General features: G+C 39.0%; 3 protein-coding genes across 3 annotated transcripts; all 3 read right to left on the bottom strand.

Moving 5' to 3' along the window:
- Window positions 1-1089: 1089 nt before the first annotated feature.
- Window positions 1090-5272, bottom strand: LOC114761665 (AP2-like ethylene-responsive transcription factor ANT). The gene is made up of 9 exons (XM_028951083.1): window positions 4417-5272; window positions 3631-4264; window positions 3396-3478; window positions 3217-3225; window positions 3042-3130; window positions 2869-2942; window positions 2716-2766; window positions 2551-2627; window positions 1090-2152 (listed from the first exon to the last, which is right to left on the bottom strand). Exons 1-9 carry the CDS (start codon window positions 4754-4756, stop codon window positions 1503-1505), a joined length of 2007 nt encoding a protein of 668 aa, XP_028806916.1. The 5' UTR covers window positions 4757-5272; the 3' UTR covers window positions 1090-1502.
- Window positions 5273-13050: 7778 nt separating this feature from the next.
- LOC114761670 (uncharacterized) lies at window positions 13051-16648 on the bottom strand. The gene is made up of 6 exons (XM_028951091.1): window positions 16160-16648; window positions 15927-16054; window positions 15696-15808; window positions 15109-15294; window positions 14080-14161; window positions 13051-13505 (listed from the first exon to the last, which is right to left on the bottom strand). Exons 1-5 carry the CDS (start codon window positions 16483-16485, stop codon window positions 14132-14134), a joined length of 783 nt encoding a protein of 260 aa, XP_028806924.1. The 5' UTR covers window positions 16486-16648; the 3' UTR covers window positions 13051-13505; window positions 14080-14131.
- A 1058-nt stretch (window positions 16649-17706) lies between these two features.
- LOC114761669 (heterogeneous nuclear ribonucleoprotein 1) lies at window positions 17707-19583 on the bottom strand. The gene is made up of 2 exons (XM_028951090.1): window positions 19266-19583; window positions 17707-18989 (listed from the first exon to the last, which is right to left on the bottom strand). The coding sequence occupies exons 1-2, from the start codon at window positions 19485-19487 to the stop codon at window positions 18132-18134; spliced, it is 1080 nt and encodes a 359-aa protein (XP_028806923.1). The 5' UTR covers window positions 19488-19583; the 3' UTR covers window positions 17707-18131.
- Between the last annotated feature and the right edge of the window lie 1023 nt (window positions 19584-20606).

The raw sequence follows: 20606 nt of genomic DNA, 5'->3' as shown, positions 1-20606 counted from the left end.
GCGGTGGCCAAAGAGTGCTTGGTTCTTTTTTTCACGCTGAACTTAGAATTTCATTATCCAAGGCGTAAATTCAAAGACACCATACTTTTTTTGTCCATCTCACATGGATTTTCTTAAATGGGAGGCCAAAGTATATGCCTTAAGTACAACTACTAATCTGATACACGTAAAACAGTATGTGAACTGGTGTACCCAACAAAACAGTATAAACTAGTTACTTTCATTCAAGACAATAAAGGACATTTAATTACTGACCTCACTGTTGCCCTCATGCACTCAAATCTGCCACCATTATTGAACTCACTTTCTTCCGTAAGTGGATTGTGTACTATTCACAGCATTTATACCTAATCCCCCGTTGCGCTTAGTTGTAACAGCATTTTAAAATCACCTAACAATTGGTTGAGACAATAATTTTTAACAAGGAAAAAAACGAAGAGGTGGCAGCTGGATGCCTCAGCCTCATGTATGATCACTCTGAAGACCCTGTCGTTTTCGTCTTCTGCTACAGAACCACGACGTTGTAGTAAAATAATTGAGATTACATGGCGCAAAGTTGCAAAAAAGAGGCATGGTGCAAAGAAACAGCTATTCCCAACTTCAACTCAGGAACTATTCCCAGCTTTTCCGGCATTAATTCCTCGTTGTCGTCCTATGTAATTATAATGGTCGATATAATTAAAGTTTTGGACAACACGAGCGGCACACACGTGGGATATCGGCCCATACAGGATGTTACTGTAGTTGTCTCAATGCTCTAACCTCTAAAGCATTCGCACCAGGACATGGATTCACTTTATGACCCCCCCAATATCTGCTTGGAATACGGCAAAGTGGAGTTTATGAATTAAAAAAGACGGCAAATTTTCACCCGCACAACAGCTTTTGCATAAAATAAAATTTTAGTGGTGTCCCCTACTAATTATGACAATTAAACCAACCAGAACCTTTCATGCAAGAATCTCCGCAAGCACTCGCTTTTCAAAATAATGAAGGAATGGAGCCTTCGCTGCCTTATGAGAAAGGTTAAAGCAATGATTGCGTTATGCAGATAGAGGAACAAGTATTGGCAACAAAACGATGTGGCGTGGTCAATGCAGGAGCCTTTTTGCATTATTGGGGAAACATATTGAGCTGGTTCTTGTACTTAGCTGGAACTAGTAGAACAGCAACTTCAAAAAAGCAAGATCAATAATGCAAGGGCTACACTTCTATATTGCTAACATCATTTCACAGAAGTTAATCATTAGCCCGCCTTCCTAAATTAATGACACCTTTCCCCCCCCACAAATCTGCATATTATCCCCCATTCCAATATTTTTTTCCCAAAAAAAAGAAGGCTTTTACACTTTGGTTACAGACAGATGACAGATAAATGGTCCCTACCCCATCTGTCGTTAATCCCCCAAATTCCTCCACTAACGACTTTGAAGAACAAACATTCATTCACCTTTTTCCGCTATCAATGTTTTTTCTTGCCTTGTTGCATCATCATGCAAAATTCAACTATCGTTCCAAGCAGCAAATACTGGCAAGTGAGACATTGAAAGAGCAGACGCTGGCCTCAACGTCTGAGATGCTGCCGAAGGGAACCACGAACTAACTCCACTACCTATGGGGCTAACAATCTTTGAAGCTATTGGAGGAGGCTTTGGAAACAGAATGGTGGGGCCAGCTTTATCCGGACTTCCCTCTCTTGAGCTGCTTAGGCTCGTGACCAGCGAGGATGGGTTTGAAAAATGAGTGCCTATCTTTGTAGTGTCCTCCAGCATGGCCTGACCTGAGCTCGCAGAGTCAATCCCAATGAGATCCTGTAGGGACGCAGATATGGCTGAATTCCTGTAATTTCCGCAGTTCCCGGTTTTCTGATCACAGCTATTTGGAGGATACAACATCTTCCAATCTGAACCGGTGTCGTTCTTGTTCCTCTGGGCTAGAACCGCTTCCCCATTGCTATGGTTATTGTACTCTAGGGCTTCTATTCTTGGTTCGCTATCTTTATTTCGTCGAGCCAGCTCACCAGCCAGAAGTGTATTGCTGGCCATGATCCTGTCCACATCGTACCTAGATATGTCGAAGTTCGTCACTGCGTTCACACCACGGAACTTGATTGCAGCTATGTCATATGCTTCAGCTGCTTCCTCCTGAGTGCCTGAGGGAGAAAAAAATCAGCAAAGATATTTAAAAAAAGAAAAAAAGAAGAGAATTTTCAAAAGCTTTCACTTTTGTGAGGCCATTGTTGTGGTTGAGATACCCCTTTTTGTATTTCTTTGTCATGGTATCAGAAAAAAACAGCCTTAGAAAAGTAACTAGTGAATCTCAACTCTCAAAGGAGGGGTATGTGGCCAGCCTTGTCAAAAGCATCGGTAGTCACTAGTGTCTGCCGAAAGAGGCATTGAAGTAGAAATGACAATATAAGAAATAGGTCCAGGGTCACTACTTTAAAGCACGCTGGCGCCTAACACAAAATATTCTTCGCCTCAAATCCAGCAATATTCTTGATGAATTTAACAGCAACGTGAATGATATCGAAAATATGGAAGAACTTACTGAATGTTCCAAGATAAAGATCCTTGTTTCCAGCAACTCTACCTATCCTTGCTTGCCATCTTCCATGTTGATGATGCCTGCAAAATAACAAAAACTGGAATGAGTCACTAACAAGTCAACATTTCCTCGTTCAAGAGAAAATGCGGCAGCTGAATCAAATTCAACCTTGTCACTCCTCTATACATTGAAGCTCCTCTGGAAAAACCACTGCTTTTTCTGCAAAACAAATAAATGCTTGATCAAAATCCTCCCTAAGATAAATGATACATTATGTCAACTTAATTTGATAAACCCCTTCATCATTATCTGTAGTGCTACCTTCTCAAGTGGGCAACGTATTCTTGCCTGCTCATGTTTTTCATTTCTTCTAGTTCAACCTGGTAATTTTCCAACTGCCATAGAAAATGAAAATAATGAAATTCCCGAATCAAAGCAAGAATGCGCTAACAGAAAAAAATGAAGAAAAAAGGCATTGAACAGCAAATATATACCGGAAAGTTAATATGGGTTGAGGCTCCCCAGTACTTGAGGGCTGCAAGATCGTAGGCTCTTGCAGCTTTCTCTTCCATGTCATAGCCCCCTAAGTTTCAAAAGCAAAATCCAACACTTAGCAGCTAACAATCACAAGACCCCTGTAATTCTCAGAATTCGCAATAAAGGACTTACCCAAATAAACTGCAACAACGCAACATTAGATCGGTCGGCATCCACATCAGTGAACATGAGAGACACGAGTTGGTGACACAGTTATGAGTCGAGTGGACCAAACAATTGCAGTAGAAATACATAATACTTGAAAAATCCAAACACAAAGTAATGGCCATGACTTCCATTGTCTCACTAACCTTGTCTTCCTTTCCTCGTCTGACCTTCCTTCTTACAACTGTTATCCCATAAATGCGCTTCATATCTGCCAGTCCACCGGTGCCTGATACACAGCGATTCACAGCTAGCTATGAGCCACCGGACAGTAGAAGGTTTCAACTAAATGATATTAAGTTGAAATAACAGCACAAAGAGATTAACCAAAGGGGACGCAAAATAGACGGTTTAACAAAGAAGATTGCGGGATGAACCAACCTAGTGACGCCTCGGAACTGAGACGTTCTCTGGCCAAAAGTGTCGATCGATTTCCTATGCACAGGTTGTTTCTGGCCCAACTTTCCAGGCCCTCTCTTCTTGGCTTCCATTGCTACCATGTCACTCGCAGAAGGCGAAATCTGCTGTGGAGCAGTTACACAGCTAGACTGCGAACCAGGGCTCACGGATAAGCCGAGGGACTGTAAATCTCCACACCCAACTTTACCGACTGACCCGGATGCTCCGCCATCATCCTCCATGCGTCCATCCTTTTTCTGCTCTAAACCTTGTTGAGCAGAATATTCCCTGCCGGGAACCACCCAGTTTTTCAGACAAGCCATGCCTTCCACGGACATTGGTTGCATATGGGGGTCCTTGCTTTGTTGCTCCAATGGCGATGGATAAATAGCATGGCAAGCGATTCCAGAATAATAAGGATGTGCCTGCGCAGGCACGGGGTCTTGCTGTCTGAAAGGCTCCGAAAGAAAGTCAAGAGAATGATCTCTGTGGGCTTGAGTCTGTGCATTCTGAGCGCCATAGTAGATGCTGTCGAGGCTCAAAGTTGCATCGTGAGTCCCCATAGTTGCACCACCTAGAAAGTCCTCCAGTTTCGGAGACGAATTCGGCATCATCACTTGCAAAATAGCGACATAAGATTATAATTAAAGTGCCATAAAACTAATCTTCAAAAAGTTGACAACTTTTGTAGGCGCCGTCTAGACTTGATTCTTAAGGGGGGAAAATAGGTATATATAAAATAGATTTTATAACAAAGCGTGTCGATACCTTGAGTTTGTGATCTAGTGAGCGCTTCCATTATACAGAGGGAGCCATCGGACTTGAGAGGCATGACGGTCAACGGAGAATGAAAGCCTGCGTTCTCCGGTGCACCATAACATATTCCGTAAGTGCTGAGCTGAGAAGGCGACAAACAAAAGCTTGTCGGAACAGAGCTAGAAACAGCAGCAGCAGAAGGCTGAGGTTGATGGTGATCGTGATGATGGAGGGGAGGGCCAGGAGAGTGCTCCATTTTCATGTGGGGTGACAGAGAGAACCCCAACCAGTTTTGATTACTATTATTATTCTCACTCCCGTCGTTGTTCCTGCTATCATTCATAGACTTCATCTTCTTCAAACCTCGCTCTCTCTCACTGTGTCTTTTCCTTTTTCTTTCTTATCCTCAAAGGTTTGAACTTTGTTAGCAGTGTCTCTCGCAGCAAGGCAAGTCAATCATTGGGCAGCAAATAAACTAATCATAACGAAAACCTCTTTGCCTCCTGCGTATAGATGAGAGAACGACTGGGGCTTTTGGCTTTTGTTGGGTCGGCACAGGCTACAGCAAATTTCTCAACGAACCATACATACTCTCTCTTTGGTTGTATCTTGAGAGCACTCCTCTTACATAAAATCTGCGTCTCGATCTCTCCACCCCGAAGCCAACAAAACTGGTCTCTTTAAACTAAGCAAAAAGAATGAATTCCCAGCAAGCAACGCACCCGCTTCATTCCCATAGGGATCTGTGTATATGAGAAAGACCACGTCTTTTGCTTTTCCTCTCTTTTGCTTTTTCTTTTAAAATTTAGGGTCTGCCCTCTTATCACCTCCCAGCCTTCCACCCAACTTATAACTATTGCTTAAACCCTACCATAAACCCGGAATCAGCATAACCCAGAATAAAAACACACCTCCAAGTCCACGAGGGCTGGTTCTAACAAGCGCAGAAGAATGACCTCAAAGCTTTAAATACAGGTTTAAATCACTCTATGACTGTGCTTTCTGAGGACGTAAGCATGTATAAAAGGCAGGAAAAAAAAATAAAAAGAGTACTGTAAATCTAGTGGGGTGAAAATATCCAATCGGGTGAGGTGTGGAGGAGGGAAATGGGCGAGGGGAAAAGATAAGTGAGGGAGTAATAGAGGAAGCCAAAAACTAATTTGCTTTTGAAATTAAGAAAGGGTTTGACGGGCTGCCAATATATCTGTACTGCGGTCACTTCGTACAGTACACCCAACCATTCTACCCCACTCTGCAGCCCACACTGCTTCATCTATTTTCAATTCTTATATAAAGTGTTCAAATATCTAAAAATATTTATAAAGGATCACGGATCACCCATCTAAAAGTTTTTTTTTTCAGTTTTCAATTTTTCATGTACCTTGAATATTTGTTATTATATTTGACAATTAAATTATATGATTTTATTATATTTTTAATAGTTAAACTTAATGACAAAAAACAATTCAAATATAAATAATGCGAAATAAAACTTTTAAGATATATAAAAACCAAAAGAAAATTAGGTGTTGAACTGCTGGGTGCTCTTACATATTGCCCTTTGGTAAATATTTTCAAATTATTTAAGTACCTTATTCCTAATTTTTTTAAAAATTCCGTTTCACTTTTCTTCGTGCCTTCCTCTTTTTCTCCCTTTTATTTCAACATGAGAAAAAGCAATTTTTCTTGCCTTCACATTTTTATTTAAAAAACAATTAATTGCCAGTAAGAAATGGAAACAAGGGCCGATGGAACGAAAGCCGAGTTGGGGTTTTTTTTTTTTTGTAAATGATAACTGAAAAACAAGTAACAAAACAAGAGCGCAAACCAATCTAACAAATCTTACTCTCCTTCATTACCATCCGTGTCAGAAATATCAAGAGGAAGGTGATCAAGAATGTAAAAATTGATGACAATTTTTACATTCTTGATCACCTTCCTCCTATATTTCTTCTTCCTTTCTTATTTTCGTAAGTATAATTTGGTGGGGGTTCACGGGCACCATAGATGGGAAACAGCGGCGGCCATCTGGAGAGAGTTTTCTTGTGGGTCATCCGGGGGAGGGGAACACCTACCCGATCCCACTCTCCTCTGCCATTAGCATCTAGATGGCTATGGCATTTACAATCTTACACTTATGTTCTAAATTATTAAGAGTCATTCACGCCAAAGACAGGTATTTATAAAAATAATAAAAACTAAAAAGCATCTGTCTAGATCAATCACTGATAATTAATAATTAACAAATATTAACCATTCTAAGATGATGAGTGACTTTATTAGAACATGATATTATTGGTTATTAGATGGTTTCAGTTACCATTGCTGGTTTAAGTTGCTCGTCTGTGTGGAATATCTTCTTTCAACCTTTTTCAATTTTTCAAATGAAAAAAATCGTAAACGGGGAGTTTATCCAAGAAAAATCTGAAAGTAATTATATTAAGGCTACAAAATTCAAAATGACAAAATTGAGTATAATCAGCTCGCCAAAAATTATACTTATATTTTATAATAAGGCCGCAAAATAAATTTTTTATTTTGTAATATGCATTCATGTCACCTTTTACCTTTTTTCTTTTGTAAATATAAGTATTCTCCTATTAAAAATAGTCCTATTTAAGACACTATCAGACACTAAACGTGGATAATTTTCTCAACTTTTTTACAGGAGAAAATTATATATGTCTTGAAATGTGCAAACATAAATTGAAGTTAACACGAAGTCGGGAAACCGAGCTCAGCGAGTGGATATAAATTTTCCAAGAATAAAACCTCATGATATTTCTTGACAATTTAACGTCTTTACATGATATGATATGTATAAATAAGACTTTATAATCAGGATGAGTAATAAAATATAAGAAGTATTACGGGAACAACTACAGGACATGTCAAAATATGTATGCGACGAGGGAGACACGTGTTAGTAGTATTTTGTCAAACATAAAAATCAAAATGTGATGGAGATGTGAATTTTGTTTGTTCCTGGCGGTCGTGGGGTCATAATCGTGACTTTCATTACCTCAAGCCTTTGGCTGACAATACCCATATTATTTAACCATTCTTCTTGTTACGATGAAGATTTGTCGGACATGTTTTAGAGTCTCCCTCTCTTTCTTATCAGCCTCTTCATCCATATTACAATGTCCAGAAACAGTACTGTAGCCTGTATTTGTTACTTCAAGTTTCATTAAATCAGGGAAGTTGAATTATAGTGAATTAAATTATGTGGAAAGTACGTAGGGGATAATTTAGTTAAGATAAAGAAATTAGGGAAGAAAGGAGGAAATGGAAAAAGAGAGGGAACGAGAAGTGACGCTCGAGAGGGAGCGTGAGAGCTGAAAAGAGGGCAGCGGGGAATGCTTTTTCCGTGGCGTCCGAGTGAGTAGTCAACACCTGCTTCCCGACAAACAAACTTTCACTGGGCCCCACTCCTTCTCCCCCAGTCCATATTGCCCCACAGTCATCGTACCCTTTTTATTGCTGCTATTGTTATTATAATATCCCCTAATCATTATTATTTTTTGGATAAAAGCTGGATACCATCCGATCAATCAAAGTACAGCAATATTAAAGCCTAAATAATATAAAACTAATTTAAAAAAATAAAAAAATTATTAAATTATTTAAATTTATTATTTTCTAAACTGACTTGTCTTACTTATAAACTGATTAATTATTTATATGAGTATTTTAGAGATATCATGTAACATGTTATAATTAAGTAATTTAGTGTTAGATCCGATCTAAACATAAGAACTGGGTCAATTTAAGTAAATTAAAAAATAATAATTTAAGTTAGTTAGTTATAATAAAGATGTGTTGTCTTTCTTAAAATATCATTGTCAATCAAGTATATTGGTTACTATTATTAAAAAGATTTTCTTAAAAAAATATAAATATGAGAAATAGAATAGATTGAGATCTTATGTTTAAGATCAAAATAAAAGTCAAATAAAAAGCTTATATTAGCATATCATGGCTTTGATTAATTTGGCCCACTAAACTGGTATGACCGGTCAAAGGATCTGTTAGCGTTGAGTTTCAACTTTACATGTATACGTTGGGAATAGGAATGGGCATTGGGCGGCAGCACAAAGGCATATTTTTATCTTGCATGATGAGCAATCCGGACGGCCCGAAATATGGCCAATGTTTTTGCGTGTCGACAAATTTTCAAACCCCAAATCATTTCGTTTTCAACCTTCATGCATGAATGCTATGTGCGTTTGCGCCGGGGGGGGGGGGGGGGGGAACACAAATCATCATTACAGATGCGAGATAAAGAGAACCATAACACAGAGACTGAATATATATATATGGGTTCATCCGTGCACGGAGGTGGGAGTGATTGCTTGGGTAATTATGGTGAAATGATCAGTGTATATCCACTATAGCCACTGTTCAACGCTTTTATTTGTTTTGTTTGGAAAGAAAAAGGGATCAGCGGGTACGATCCTTTGGCAAAGGACTGGCTGTGTTGGTTCACTTTCATGGACCTTCTCAATGAGCTCCAATTGTGCTGCTGCTGCCGCCATGCCATCTTCCTCCTTTTCTTTTATTTACTCTCTTCCCAGTTCCCACTACATATCTCATTTTAAATTTGAATTTTTACGCCACACTCGCGTCCCCCCCTTGCCTGATCTTGTGGATTATTAGTATATTTAATTCGCACAACGGCGAATTTAACCGTAATATCATTAATTTTACGAGGATGTGTGTGTCCCTTCCAAAAAGGGGGGGACCGTAGAGGGCTTGATGGGTCTTGAACCTCAAACATTTGGAAAAAGTTGTTCAAGATTTTAGCATTAAATTGATCGAGACATTTGTAGTCACAAACGAATGAAACATTTGATCTCAGGTCGTTGACCTAATTAACTCACTGTCGATACATCCGTTTGAAACTCGATACACGGCTGCGTGACAGAGACGGGGGTATATATTCTCATTCATAATCAAATTTGATTTTCGACTGTCATTGCAATGGCCTGAACACAAATGACGTTAGAGTTCAAATAAATCCGGAAGAAATGTTTCTGGGGAAAGCCACGAGGACAAGAAATCACACAGCATATTAGCAAGTTGAAATTGGCGGAACTTAATTATCAGATTTTTATCATTTTTAATTTAGACAGCATAATTTGAGAGGATTTTTTTTTTTCCAAATCAAGACATCTATTTGTGGCACAATAGAAGGCTTGTTGAAGGAAAATCTGACTCATTTTTCCGACCCAACTTAGCCCAATACTGTAAAGTTGCAGGACCTGTGTAGGACATTAGTATTATGTCATGGGTTGAGTTAGAGGAATTACAAGGAATGTACAATTTTCAAATAATAAGAGGATGCGAAAATATATGGGCAAGTGAGAGATGAAGGCGAAGGCGAAGGCGACAGAGGGGAGGAGGAAAGCAATAAATGAGAGAAGGCAGAGAATGGGATCACGTGAGATGACAAAATCCAAACAAAATCTAAGCCATCACGCCACCAAACTTTGTAGGTCCATCCATCCCACAAAAACCCTACGATCCATCTCTTATCTCTGCATCATAACTTCATTCAGTTTGTATCTCGCGAATCCATCTCCTGATTCCCTCCACCCTACTCTTTGGTCCCGTTTGGTACGAAGCATTGAAAATGAGGGATTGAGATTGAGATTGCAATTGAAAAAATCATTAAAATAGTACTTAGTATGAATAATTGTTTGTTATATGGGATTAGGTATACCCATAAAGGTGGGATTGGGGAATACCACTTCCCCCCATGGTATTCTCCAATCCCACATACATGGCTTTGATTAATCTCATATATCAAATAATCTCTTATATTAAACACTCTTGTAATAGATTTTTTCAATTGTAATCCCAATCCCAATCCCTCATTTTCAATGCTTTCTACCAAACGTAACCTTTATGTTCATCGATCCACTATCTACGTAGCTGTGCCCCTACCCACCACCTTCCTCTTCTCTCTCTCAGCCTGACCTGTATTGTCCATATCTGTGCTTCCATGTCCTGTCACCATCACTCCCAGATTCTCTCTCTGCCTTATGTATTCACCACAGTCTTCGCCTTCCTTTCTCTTTCATTTATAAATTTTATATCATACTTTCATCTTTCTTTTGCTTTTGGATTGAGATCACCTCATTACCCAACAACACTTCTGAGCCTGCCTATATGCTATATCCCTAGATTCCAGTCATTGTCACAAAATGTGGCACTTGTATTCCTACTGCCAAATATGCTGATGTGAATGTGAGAGGCCTGCCTTTTACGGCCAATGACACCAACCCGACCCCTCTTCATCAGGGTCCTCCCTGGCTACTTGCTCTCTTTACACCTTCCAGAATAGTCAAAAATACCATTATCATGATCACATTTCATTCAAGTGCGCCTACATGGATTTTCTCCGTGCTATTTTTTGGCTTCTTTCTCTATTCAATCTCCTGACCTCCACTTGTCATCTTATATAAATTATTTCTGATCGATCTCATTTAAAATCAGAAATAGTATTTTTTTATTCTTATAATATTAATATTACAGAGATATGTGTGTGGTTTTTTTGCATAAGATGCTTCCATATCCACAGCAGGGTTTTTGCAGCGGGTTGGTTTGCGTCTATCTATTGCACTGCATGCGTTGCCATCTGCTCATTAATGGAACAAGACCATGAAAATTTGTTTCTTTTTATGGTGTTATCGGTTTTCAAAACCAAGCATTAACTGACCTGCCAAGAATATACTGAAAATGAAAGCTAACCCCGCAACCCAAAAACCCTACAAACCCCTACCATCTTTTCCTATTTAAGTTCATTTCTCCACATCATCCAATAAAATAGCTCGTCCCTTTGTCCACAAGATAATTACGTGATGCTTTGTCTTGTGTTTCAGGCGTCTGCCTAATCCGGAAATAACGTCTTGAAAGATACTAATCTGAATCTGAAACTGATATATGTTATTATGTATACATAATTCATCAATCAACGAAAAGTGGTATTGATGGCGAAACGTAAGCCAATAAAAGTCAAAATCAACGATACATAAATGGAACTTCACACGCGATGTCAAGCAAGGTCAACTTTGCATAATGAGTAACTTGCAGAGGGAAAAAAAATAATGTGGAAACTTGAAAGAATTAAAAAATACACATAAGAGAGAGAGAAAACAGAAAAAAGAGAAGTCTGCAGAGAGGGATGTGATTTGACACCGCAGGCAGAGACTATAGAAACTTTTCCCGACGGCTTGCGGCACTAACAGCCTAGCCTATCCGATGAGCCCTATATCAGCTCAGCCCAGTGCTGTCCAATCCTTCTCCGATCTGTATCGTTTATATATATTTATGGATTTAAATAAGTTTTACATAAGACTTTTATGTTTTGGCCCCTGGTGTCGGCATCTGACCGACGAAATCAGGCCCCGGGACGCGGGCTGGCTTTGATATTAGGAAATCTAGGAGATGTTCAGATAGAATCACCGTCGTAGTTTTAAGAAGAATTTGGGGGTGTTTGGATAGAAACCAAACCATGGTTTCAAAAGTGCTTTTACGGATTACGAAGTAAATATGTGGAGGAGGTTACCTCGTTTTACGGAAAAGTGATTCTGAAATCTTGGTTTTGGTTTTGCCAAACACCCCTTTTGTCTCGTTTGAAAAGCATTTTTTTTCCTAATCCAAACACCCACTTGATTTAAATAAAGGATATTTGTGTAAACTGGAAAGAAAGAAAGTGAAGGGGGATGGGAATCCAGGGAGATCATAACTAAATTTTGTTAAAATTTGAGATCACTCGTTCGCTAAATTTGAGTAAATTCTCAATCGTCAGAGATACGATGAAAATGGTATAGATTGGCGATGTATTAGTCAGAATGTAATATGACTGCTGTTTTACGACAGCCTGATGATTTGCGCAGGTTCTCCTTATTTTAATTATTTTATTAAAAAAAAAACGTCGTTCAGTAGGAGAAATAGAGGGAAAATAGGCTTCTTCTTTTTGTCGCCTGAGAGGGAAAATAGGCTTACTACCTCCTGTCTTGTTTAGAAGATTTCATTTATAGGACTAGAAGTAATATTATCTAGTGGCATAAAAACTCGCCCCTTAAAACCTCAAGCCTGTTATCGCCCACACCGTTAATTGAACTTAAAAAGAAAAAAGGGCAAGGCTTTTATAAGTGGGGTGAACATTATTAACAAATAAGCTTCACCAGCACTCAATGTTGCTCCAGACTAAGAGGGTGTTTGGATAGAAACTAAACTATGGTTTCAGAAGTGCTTTTACGGATTACGAAGTAAATATGTGGAGGAGATTATCTCGTTTTGCGAAAAAGTGCTTCTGAAACCTAGGTTTTGGTTTTGCCAAACACCCCCTAAATGGAAATGAGGCCCATAAACTGTTGGGTCAGCAGTATTTGTATATTGCTTCTGTCTTCATTTATTGAACTCATGGGGAGTAGACTACTTAATTTCGTGTTAAAAAACACGCATTTATTTTCCAAGTCAATAAAAAATTGACCAGAATATTTATTTATTTATTTTTAAGAAAAAAAGAACCTACTTTTTAAAATTTCATCCTAAATAAAGTTAGTCGAGACTACGAACAACGAAGCAACAGGCTTGGAATGGAGCCGACTACTGCCGTGCTTGGTATACGCAAGATTTGCAGGAATATTAACTGTGGACCATGACAACGATGTAATATTCAGCATTTTATCACAATGTTCACTCTCTTTTTCCCCTTCCCCTAATTATAATATCCATGTCTCTTTCTCCCTTCTTTTCTGCTACGAAAATGATGAAGCCGTTGGCGGCAATCACGATGTATTCTTTGCTTATGGAGGGGCATGAGATCAACAACTAAAAGGCAAAAGAGTAATAGCAGCTCACAGATTAAACACGTAAGCCAATGATCCATAACCTGATTTCCGTATTATAGAAGAAGCTACCCTAGAATCGTGCTCATGGCCCTGAAGTATTCTGCGCCAAACTATATTGCACTATTATTTTTATTATCTTCTCTGGACAGTAAGGTATTACGTGAAAACGAACAGAAGCATTAGCAGCAGCTTCTCGTAGTACTCCCCTTTCGGACCCCATCTACCCCCTTGAGATCCCTGTACCAAAAAATAATAAAAAATGAATTGTGACAGTGTGTGAATTCTTGCGTGTTTATTCACAAAAGCTAGCATCCAGTAATAGTCACATGCTTTTTGATTCAGGTGAATGCATATTTCATGATGTTGATGGCAAGGCAGCTTCAAGTTTGAATTTGACAGTGAGAACTCAAAACAATATCAGGCTTTCTAGTTCTAGTGTTGTTGGCCATTGAACTATGCATCCAGCTTAATGACTAATTTTATCCAATGCACCCGGGCCCTTGGGGACACCAAGTGCCATGCAGCCCCAATGCCAACACCTCCTCCTTCTATTCTTACTATTCTAAAGGGTAAATGTACTCAAAAGTCAAAACCGAATTAGTTAATATTTATTCCTTCTGCTGCGTCGCTAATTCATTTTATGGCATGCTGAGCATCTCAAAATACAGGAAATCTCACAATCCAGTCGACAAAAGTGCATCTAGAAGAATGAGAGTAGATTAAAATGACTCACTGTACTGCATTATCTGATAAAAAAAACATAAAAGCAAACAAGTTTGCCTAAGAAAAGTGATAAGGAATCAATATATACCTCTTAGTAACATATGTACACATTAAAAGTGGGTTGAATTTTCAACTAGCCGCTACCATCTCCGTACTAACGACGTAAGCAACTGCAAAGGAGAACATAATTTATATCAGAATTCAGTACTTTTATTGCCCTCACAGAAGGCTACTCAATTGCTAATAGAATTTGTAACATAGCAATAAAAGCCAATAACAAGATCAGTATGCGGAATTCAAAAGAAACTATTAACAAATTGGGATTAATTTGCACAATGAACTGAAACTTGTCAGCATTGTAATTAGGTGTCATAATAAAAGTATAAAACAGCAGTCTGTAGGTTGTGTCAATATCTAATTTTCTAAAATTACGTATTAAAAATCAAGGGAAAACGCATAAACACCACTTTGGTCGCTCACAAATGGTTCCCTAAATTCTTGAAACTGAAATAAGCTCTTCACTTTCATATTTTCGGAGCTGGGTCCTCCTATCAATTTCATCCCCATCTTTGTTACTTTATAAATACCCCTAAATGCTAAACTGGGGACAAATGAGAGCTTGCCACGTGAGCTAAGGAGCTGAGGTCACATATGAGCTAACACTAACAGATGAAATAGATAAATATACCTATTTCATAAAGTATGAAAATTATGGAAAGTACATTCGAGTTTTGAAAGTTCATGGGGCTATTTACATTTAACGCAAAGGTTTACAAGCAGTTTTCATATTCTTGCCAAAAATTTTGAATCTAGTTTTAGCAATGACAAACAGGAATTCCTTGTGCTCACTCAAGATAGCAACGGCTGCTCTGTTGCTAGAAACTAGAAAATTAAAAAGTTCCTGTTTTTTCCCCTGGTCACAACAGCATAAAATTAGCAGACAGCAACAAGATCAGCAATATTATATGCAATTAGAAAACATATTCAGGAATACAGGACCACGGCATAAGATTCAATTTTATATGAAATCAGTTATACATGAAAAACCTGATCCAAACGTAGAATCAAAGAAGAAAACAAAAATTTCAGGATCAGCCGAAGAAAGAAGTTCATATACCTCAAAAAGTTCAAAGGGACTTCCACGGCGATAATCGTCGCTCTTCTTACTATTTTTAGATGGAAAAATAGTATATAATAATGCTCTAAACGTGGTCAGCAAAACAGCAGTGCTTCCCATACTCACAAAAATGAAACCGTAGTTTGGAAAATGACCTGTCGTTGCAGCCCTTATCATAATTCCTATCTGCCAAGAAGGTTAAAATTAAATAGTGAGAAACAATATCATTTCAAGGACAACCATGGTATGAAAGAAACGACTCCTATCACAATGTAATTTTGTTTTCACTTTGTGGATGGAGCAATCCCATTATCTCAACTGTTTAAAGTGCAGGTAATTTTCTTGTCAAACCATATATGAGTTAAAAGGAGTAAATTCAGATAACTAAGTCAAAGATAGATGTGAATTTACGACAAAATCAACCAAGACAACATTGAAAATGTCTTGTGGATAGAAGAAAACTAAAAGAGTTCAAGCAAGCATTCTTTTGGTCATAGAATTGGAAACAAAACATAAGCTATAGCGAAATAGCTAATTATGTGTATTAAAGCAATTGCAAAAGCCGCAATTTGTCATATTCAACTTACAGGGATCCCAAGAGCCCAAGATTTGGCAGTAGCTATGACACCCTTTGATAGACCATTCATTCCACGCCCATCCTCCCCGTAACCTCCGAGGAAGTAAGCACTCAAAAACCAGCCTGTGGTATTAAATTTTCCAATCTGTCAGTATCTTTTTATGCTATCCTTCCCTAATGAGAAACACGCAAATAAAAATATCGCTGCATTAATCAATTTAAAAACAATAAACAAGCATACCAGCTATGAAAGGGTCAGCCGTTTTTAGTGTCTCAATGTCAAAAGTTGATAACCCATGACTAAATCTTCCAATAGCCGCAAATAAAATCAAGGCCATCACATCCCCCCCAGCAAAAAGAGCCACACGTCTGCAACACAATAACCCAATACCATAATTTCCCACAGAATGTTAGCAAAAGCATTCCCTTTTATGCAAGCAATAAAATAATTAAACTTGCAAAAGTTAGAATTACCCCCATTTTCGAAAACGAGAAGAATTGCTGGGTTTCTCGAATTGGATCACACCTTCCAAAGGGAAATCTTTTCCACCCACGAAAACCATTTCGTCATTGGCGGAAGGAGCAGACGCGGTGGTGCTAGCGGAAGCTGAACCTGACTCGACGCTTCCCTCGGCCTTGGCGCGAGTAATTTGCAAGGGTTTTACATGGCTTCGTCTGGTGATCAATTTGGGTTTACGGTTGCCGAAGAGTGACGGATTTGCATCGACGAATTTCGCCGGGGACGGAAGGGAACATCTGGCAGACAGTGCTCCTCCAGGAGCTTGGCTAATCAGAATCATTCTCTCGCTATCACTATAGCCACCACTTTCGTCTTCCAGCACACAATATCGTTAAGCTAAGCTAACGAATGCCCAATTTTATATCTGATGTTATTTCCCCTTTTTCCCCATTTTTTCAGCCGTTGATCGGATTTGCCTCGCCTCAATATCCGCAAGAAAGTCCAAAATAGTGTGCGCGCGCGCGCGCGTGTAAAATTAAGAAAGCCAACTATCCGCAAGACACCCTTCACAGTTCACTCCCTCAGCAGATTCCCAGCGCGGTGAAAAATTATCGTCGGGGCGGCTATTAGTTACCTCGACTCTGCTCTGAGAATATTAACATTGATTGTCCATATAATTATGTAAAATGGAACATCTAAACGATGAGATTACCTTTTGTTTGGTGAATAAATTATGAATTACTTTATTTCAGTATTTTTACTTGCAAGACCAAAAAAGATATTCAAGACTTTTTATATTATTTGAGATATAACAACAATCCTCTCAGCAAAAATAATAATCCCAACTCCAAGTCTCAAATTAACCGCTCTCTCTCTCCCCTCGTATCTAATTTTATCAGTGTTTTTTATTTTATTTTTATGCAAATTCCGGGTACATAAATCTCGATAACGAACAAGACGCTCCATCAGAATCTTCCGAACAACATATGTTCTCGTTTTGAACCGAAAAAGAAAAATACACACTCTCATATATTACACAGAATTCATAGCATTGAAGTAACTTTCTAATGAATTTTTATGGCAAGGTCCTTTAAAAGAGAGGTAGGACGTATGACCAGTCTCGCCCGATTTCCACTTCAAGATCTCTCACATTGCAATTCAAACGGCTGGGTAACAGATCTCAGCGCCTTACCCTTACCAAGCATTACGGAGTTCGATCCAAATCATAACATCCAAAAGATATCACGATAACAACGGGCAGTGATTTGAAAAAGTCGCAATACATCACTAGGAGACCAGAAAATGACGTGACATTACCCATAATAATCTCATAAGCGCGCATCATGCACCGTACAATACAGCCAGTATTTCACATGTCAGCTCATCACATTGGTTTCAATCCCACTAGATTACGCATGAATAAACAACAATGTTATAAAATGCATTTAATTGTACGATTAGATTAGTTGGTGGACTATTTCACCCGACCTGTAACACAGGCTTTTTACCGTCGCAACGAGAATGAAAAATCTGAAGGAGGGCGGAGTCAGAGTACATGATATTGGAAGACCAATAAAGGTCTCAATGCATTTCAACCACGAAGGGTGCTAAAGATCGACAGAAGCAACGGTATGGAGTATGCAACAGTGAGATGGGCGATTCCATTCTGCAGACAAACATAGACAGCACCTATTTATAGACAAGAAAAACAGAAAAAAGGATTTCCAATGCCATTATTTTACATGAGCCCGAATCCTCTACTGATAAAACTCCAAAACTAGACATGACAGAAAGCTATAACTAATTTAACACATATTTATAGCACAGAAGAGGTAACTTGGCAAATTTTATACAGACCAGAATAAGAGTGACAAACTCTTCCACCATCCATCAAAGAATAGACCAACCTTTCATTGCCGCGTAAGGAGCAGTCAGCAAGAATTTACCTACGGGTTTTTAGGCCGAGTTATCCTTTTAGTCTGTTAGCTAGATGTCAGCACTGGTTTCTTTCAAACTTAGAGACTCCACTTCCTGCTTCAACTCTTCAATCTTAGGAGATGATGATGTAACATCAGCCGGTAGAAATCCATTGGCACTGAAAACCTGATTGGATTTAAAACTCGCTGCAGATCCCATGATGCCATTGTAGCCCCTAGTTTCAGTACCGAGTACACCCCTAACACTCCCAAATGCGTGGGTTGGAGAAGCATAAGGCACCTGGCATGTCTGAGCAGTTGCTACCGGAGGACCATACCAGAAATTCCTAGGAACATCAAATGGAACTGCAGATCCATTGCAGCCATACCCTCCCATAGGGAGCCAGCACCCATACATGTTAGATCCATAAAAATACAATCCATCCCCACTGTACCAGGGAAGAGGTGCAAACGCAGGGGGAATGTACCTAGGACTATACTGAGGGGAAGTTTTAGGGGCTCCTCTTCCATTCTTGTATCTCATTCTATTAACACCATCATAACCATGATTCCCGTCTTTTGGCACAGCCCTCTTGACCTCCACCTGTCTACCATTCAAGTCATGGAAGCTTTTCATCATCACACTTTCAACAGATTCTTCCGAATCAAATGTAATGAAACCAAACCCCCTAGGCCGGTGAGTTATACTGTCCTGCATCACCACTACATCTGTTATTCTACCAAATCTCTCGAAATACCGCTTAAACTCATCCTCCGATATACCAGCTGATAGGCCTCCTACAAAAACCTTTTTGGTGCTAACGTGGTCGCTGCTACTGTCATAATTACTACAGTTACTCGTGCCTCTACTCTGGGGTAGGTTTTGATGTTGGTGTTCACTTCTAGGTATTGCTTTCTTCACTTCTACCTGTGCAAGAATATCACAAATCAAGCAACCCCAAAAGAAATTTCTACTGTTCATTTTGGTTTCTTGGCCATTGAAAATAGACGTTGCAGATACAGACTTAATACATGAAACAGGCATAAAGGACCCGGTTCTTAAGCAATAATGCACGACATCACTCATTTGGCACAACTCATCCTACCTTAAATTTATCTTCGGTTCCCAGAAGTAAGTCTTTCATCAAGCAAAAAAATAAAAAGATAAAAAAGAAGTACAAAGGAAAAGTGAAGTTGAACAGACCGTTCTTCCCAGTATAACATGCGTGTCTTGAAGGGCTTTATCAGCCGCTGAAACGTCGGAGAACCTAACGAAGCCAAAGCCTCTAGGAATTTTGGTGTTGCGGTCCAACGAAATTGTGGAACCCAGAACAGAGCCGTACTTGGCGAAGTGGTCTTTCAAAACATCTTCGGTAGTGTCCCTGGAAATGCCACCCACAAACAGCTTGGCTTGATCAGAATCCATCTTCAACTAATCTGCACGCTTCCTAACTGTACAAAATCCCTAAATCCCCAAATCTATCAGAAACCCTAAAACCCCTACTTCGTTTTTCGTCGCTCTGGGAGAAGTAGCACTTTTCGATCCGAACGTCCTTGTAGGTTGGCGGACTTTACTTGTTTGGGCCCAAAGAAAACAAGCGTTGACCTAACAAACAACCTTCACGGGACGCAATATGGCCGGTGGTACCTGCCTTGCTATCCAGTCATTGAAAGTGCATTGGGCCTCTATTCTATTACCTTGGGTCTAATGGATTTTGGAGCTAAACAAAACTGTTCTGGTCCAAAAGTATGATCCACGTAATACCTGTTTTTGTGTTATCCATGACCCACGTGAAATATACAGAAACAAGGATTTGGATCCCTTACCTTTGTGCATGCATGAAATCCGGTCAATGGCAACATCATATGACAGTGTCCCTAGTGTTCGTCATCACAAGTTTTCACGACCAACGGCCATATGAATTTATTAGTATTAGCGTTCTTCTAGTAATAATATTGTAAGCTTTTTCTTTTTTATTCGTGTAACGTGTTATGTAGTTCAAGCTGTATATCGCTTTATCAGTTTGATTATCTCTTTTAGACCGTTGATATAGTTCAAGCTCCTGGAAAATGCTACCTATGTCCGTTGATTTATTCATTGTGCAGTGTTGATTATTTTCTACAACACTCTTCGAGAAGTTTCTTGAATCGAACCAGTATATATAATGCACAGGCTTTGATTTTTTTTCTTCAAAAAAAAAAAAAAGAAGGGATCCACGAGTTGGAAAAATAATATCCTTAATCAAAATGGTAAAGGGGAGCATGGTAAATTAATATAGTATGAGGCAAAATGAAGCAGGGCTCAATCCCAAGATTTCCTCACATGCTGGGAGGCGTCTGGTGATTAAAATAATGCTTGGTCTAATGCCGTGCGAATATTCGATAATCGCACCCTCCCAAAATACATTAAATTTGATAGGATACGGGAACATGCACATAAGAATCACCCTCACATCAATTATTTACTCAATATTTTTATACTCTCCTTGTATTAATTTAATGGCGTGCATGTGACGCAGGGGTTTGAATAATCCATGTTGTTGTT

Source organism: Neltuma alba, unplaced genomic scaffold, assembly GCF_004799145.2.
Source record: "Neltuma alba isolate B1F8T4 unplaced genomic scaffold, ASM479914v2 tig00011128_pilon, whole genome shotgun sequence".
In the NCBI taxonomy this organism is placed as follows: Eukaryota; Viridiplantae; Streptophyta; class Magnoliopsida; order Fabales; family Fabaceae; genus Neltuma; species Neltuma alba.
Note: the sequence above shows the minus strand (reverse complement) of the source record. Positions and strands in the feature narration are given on the sequence as shown.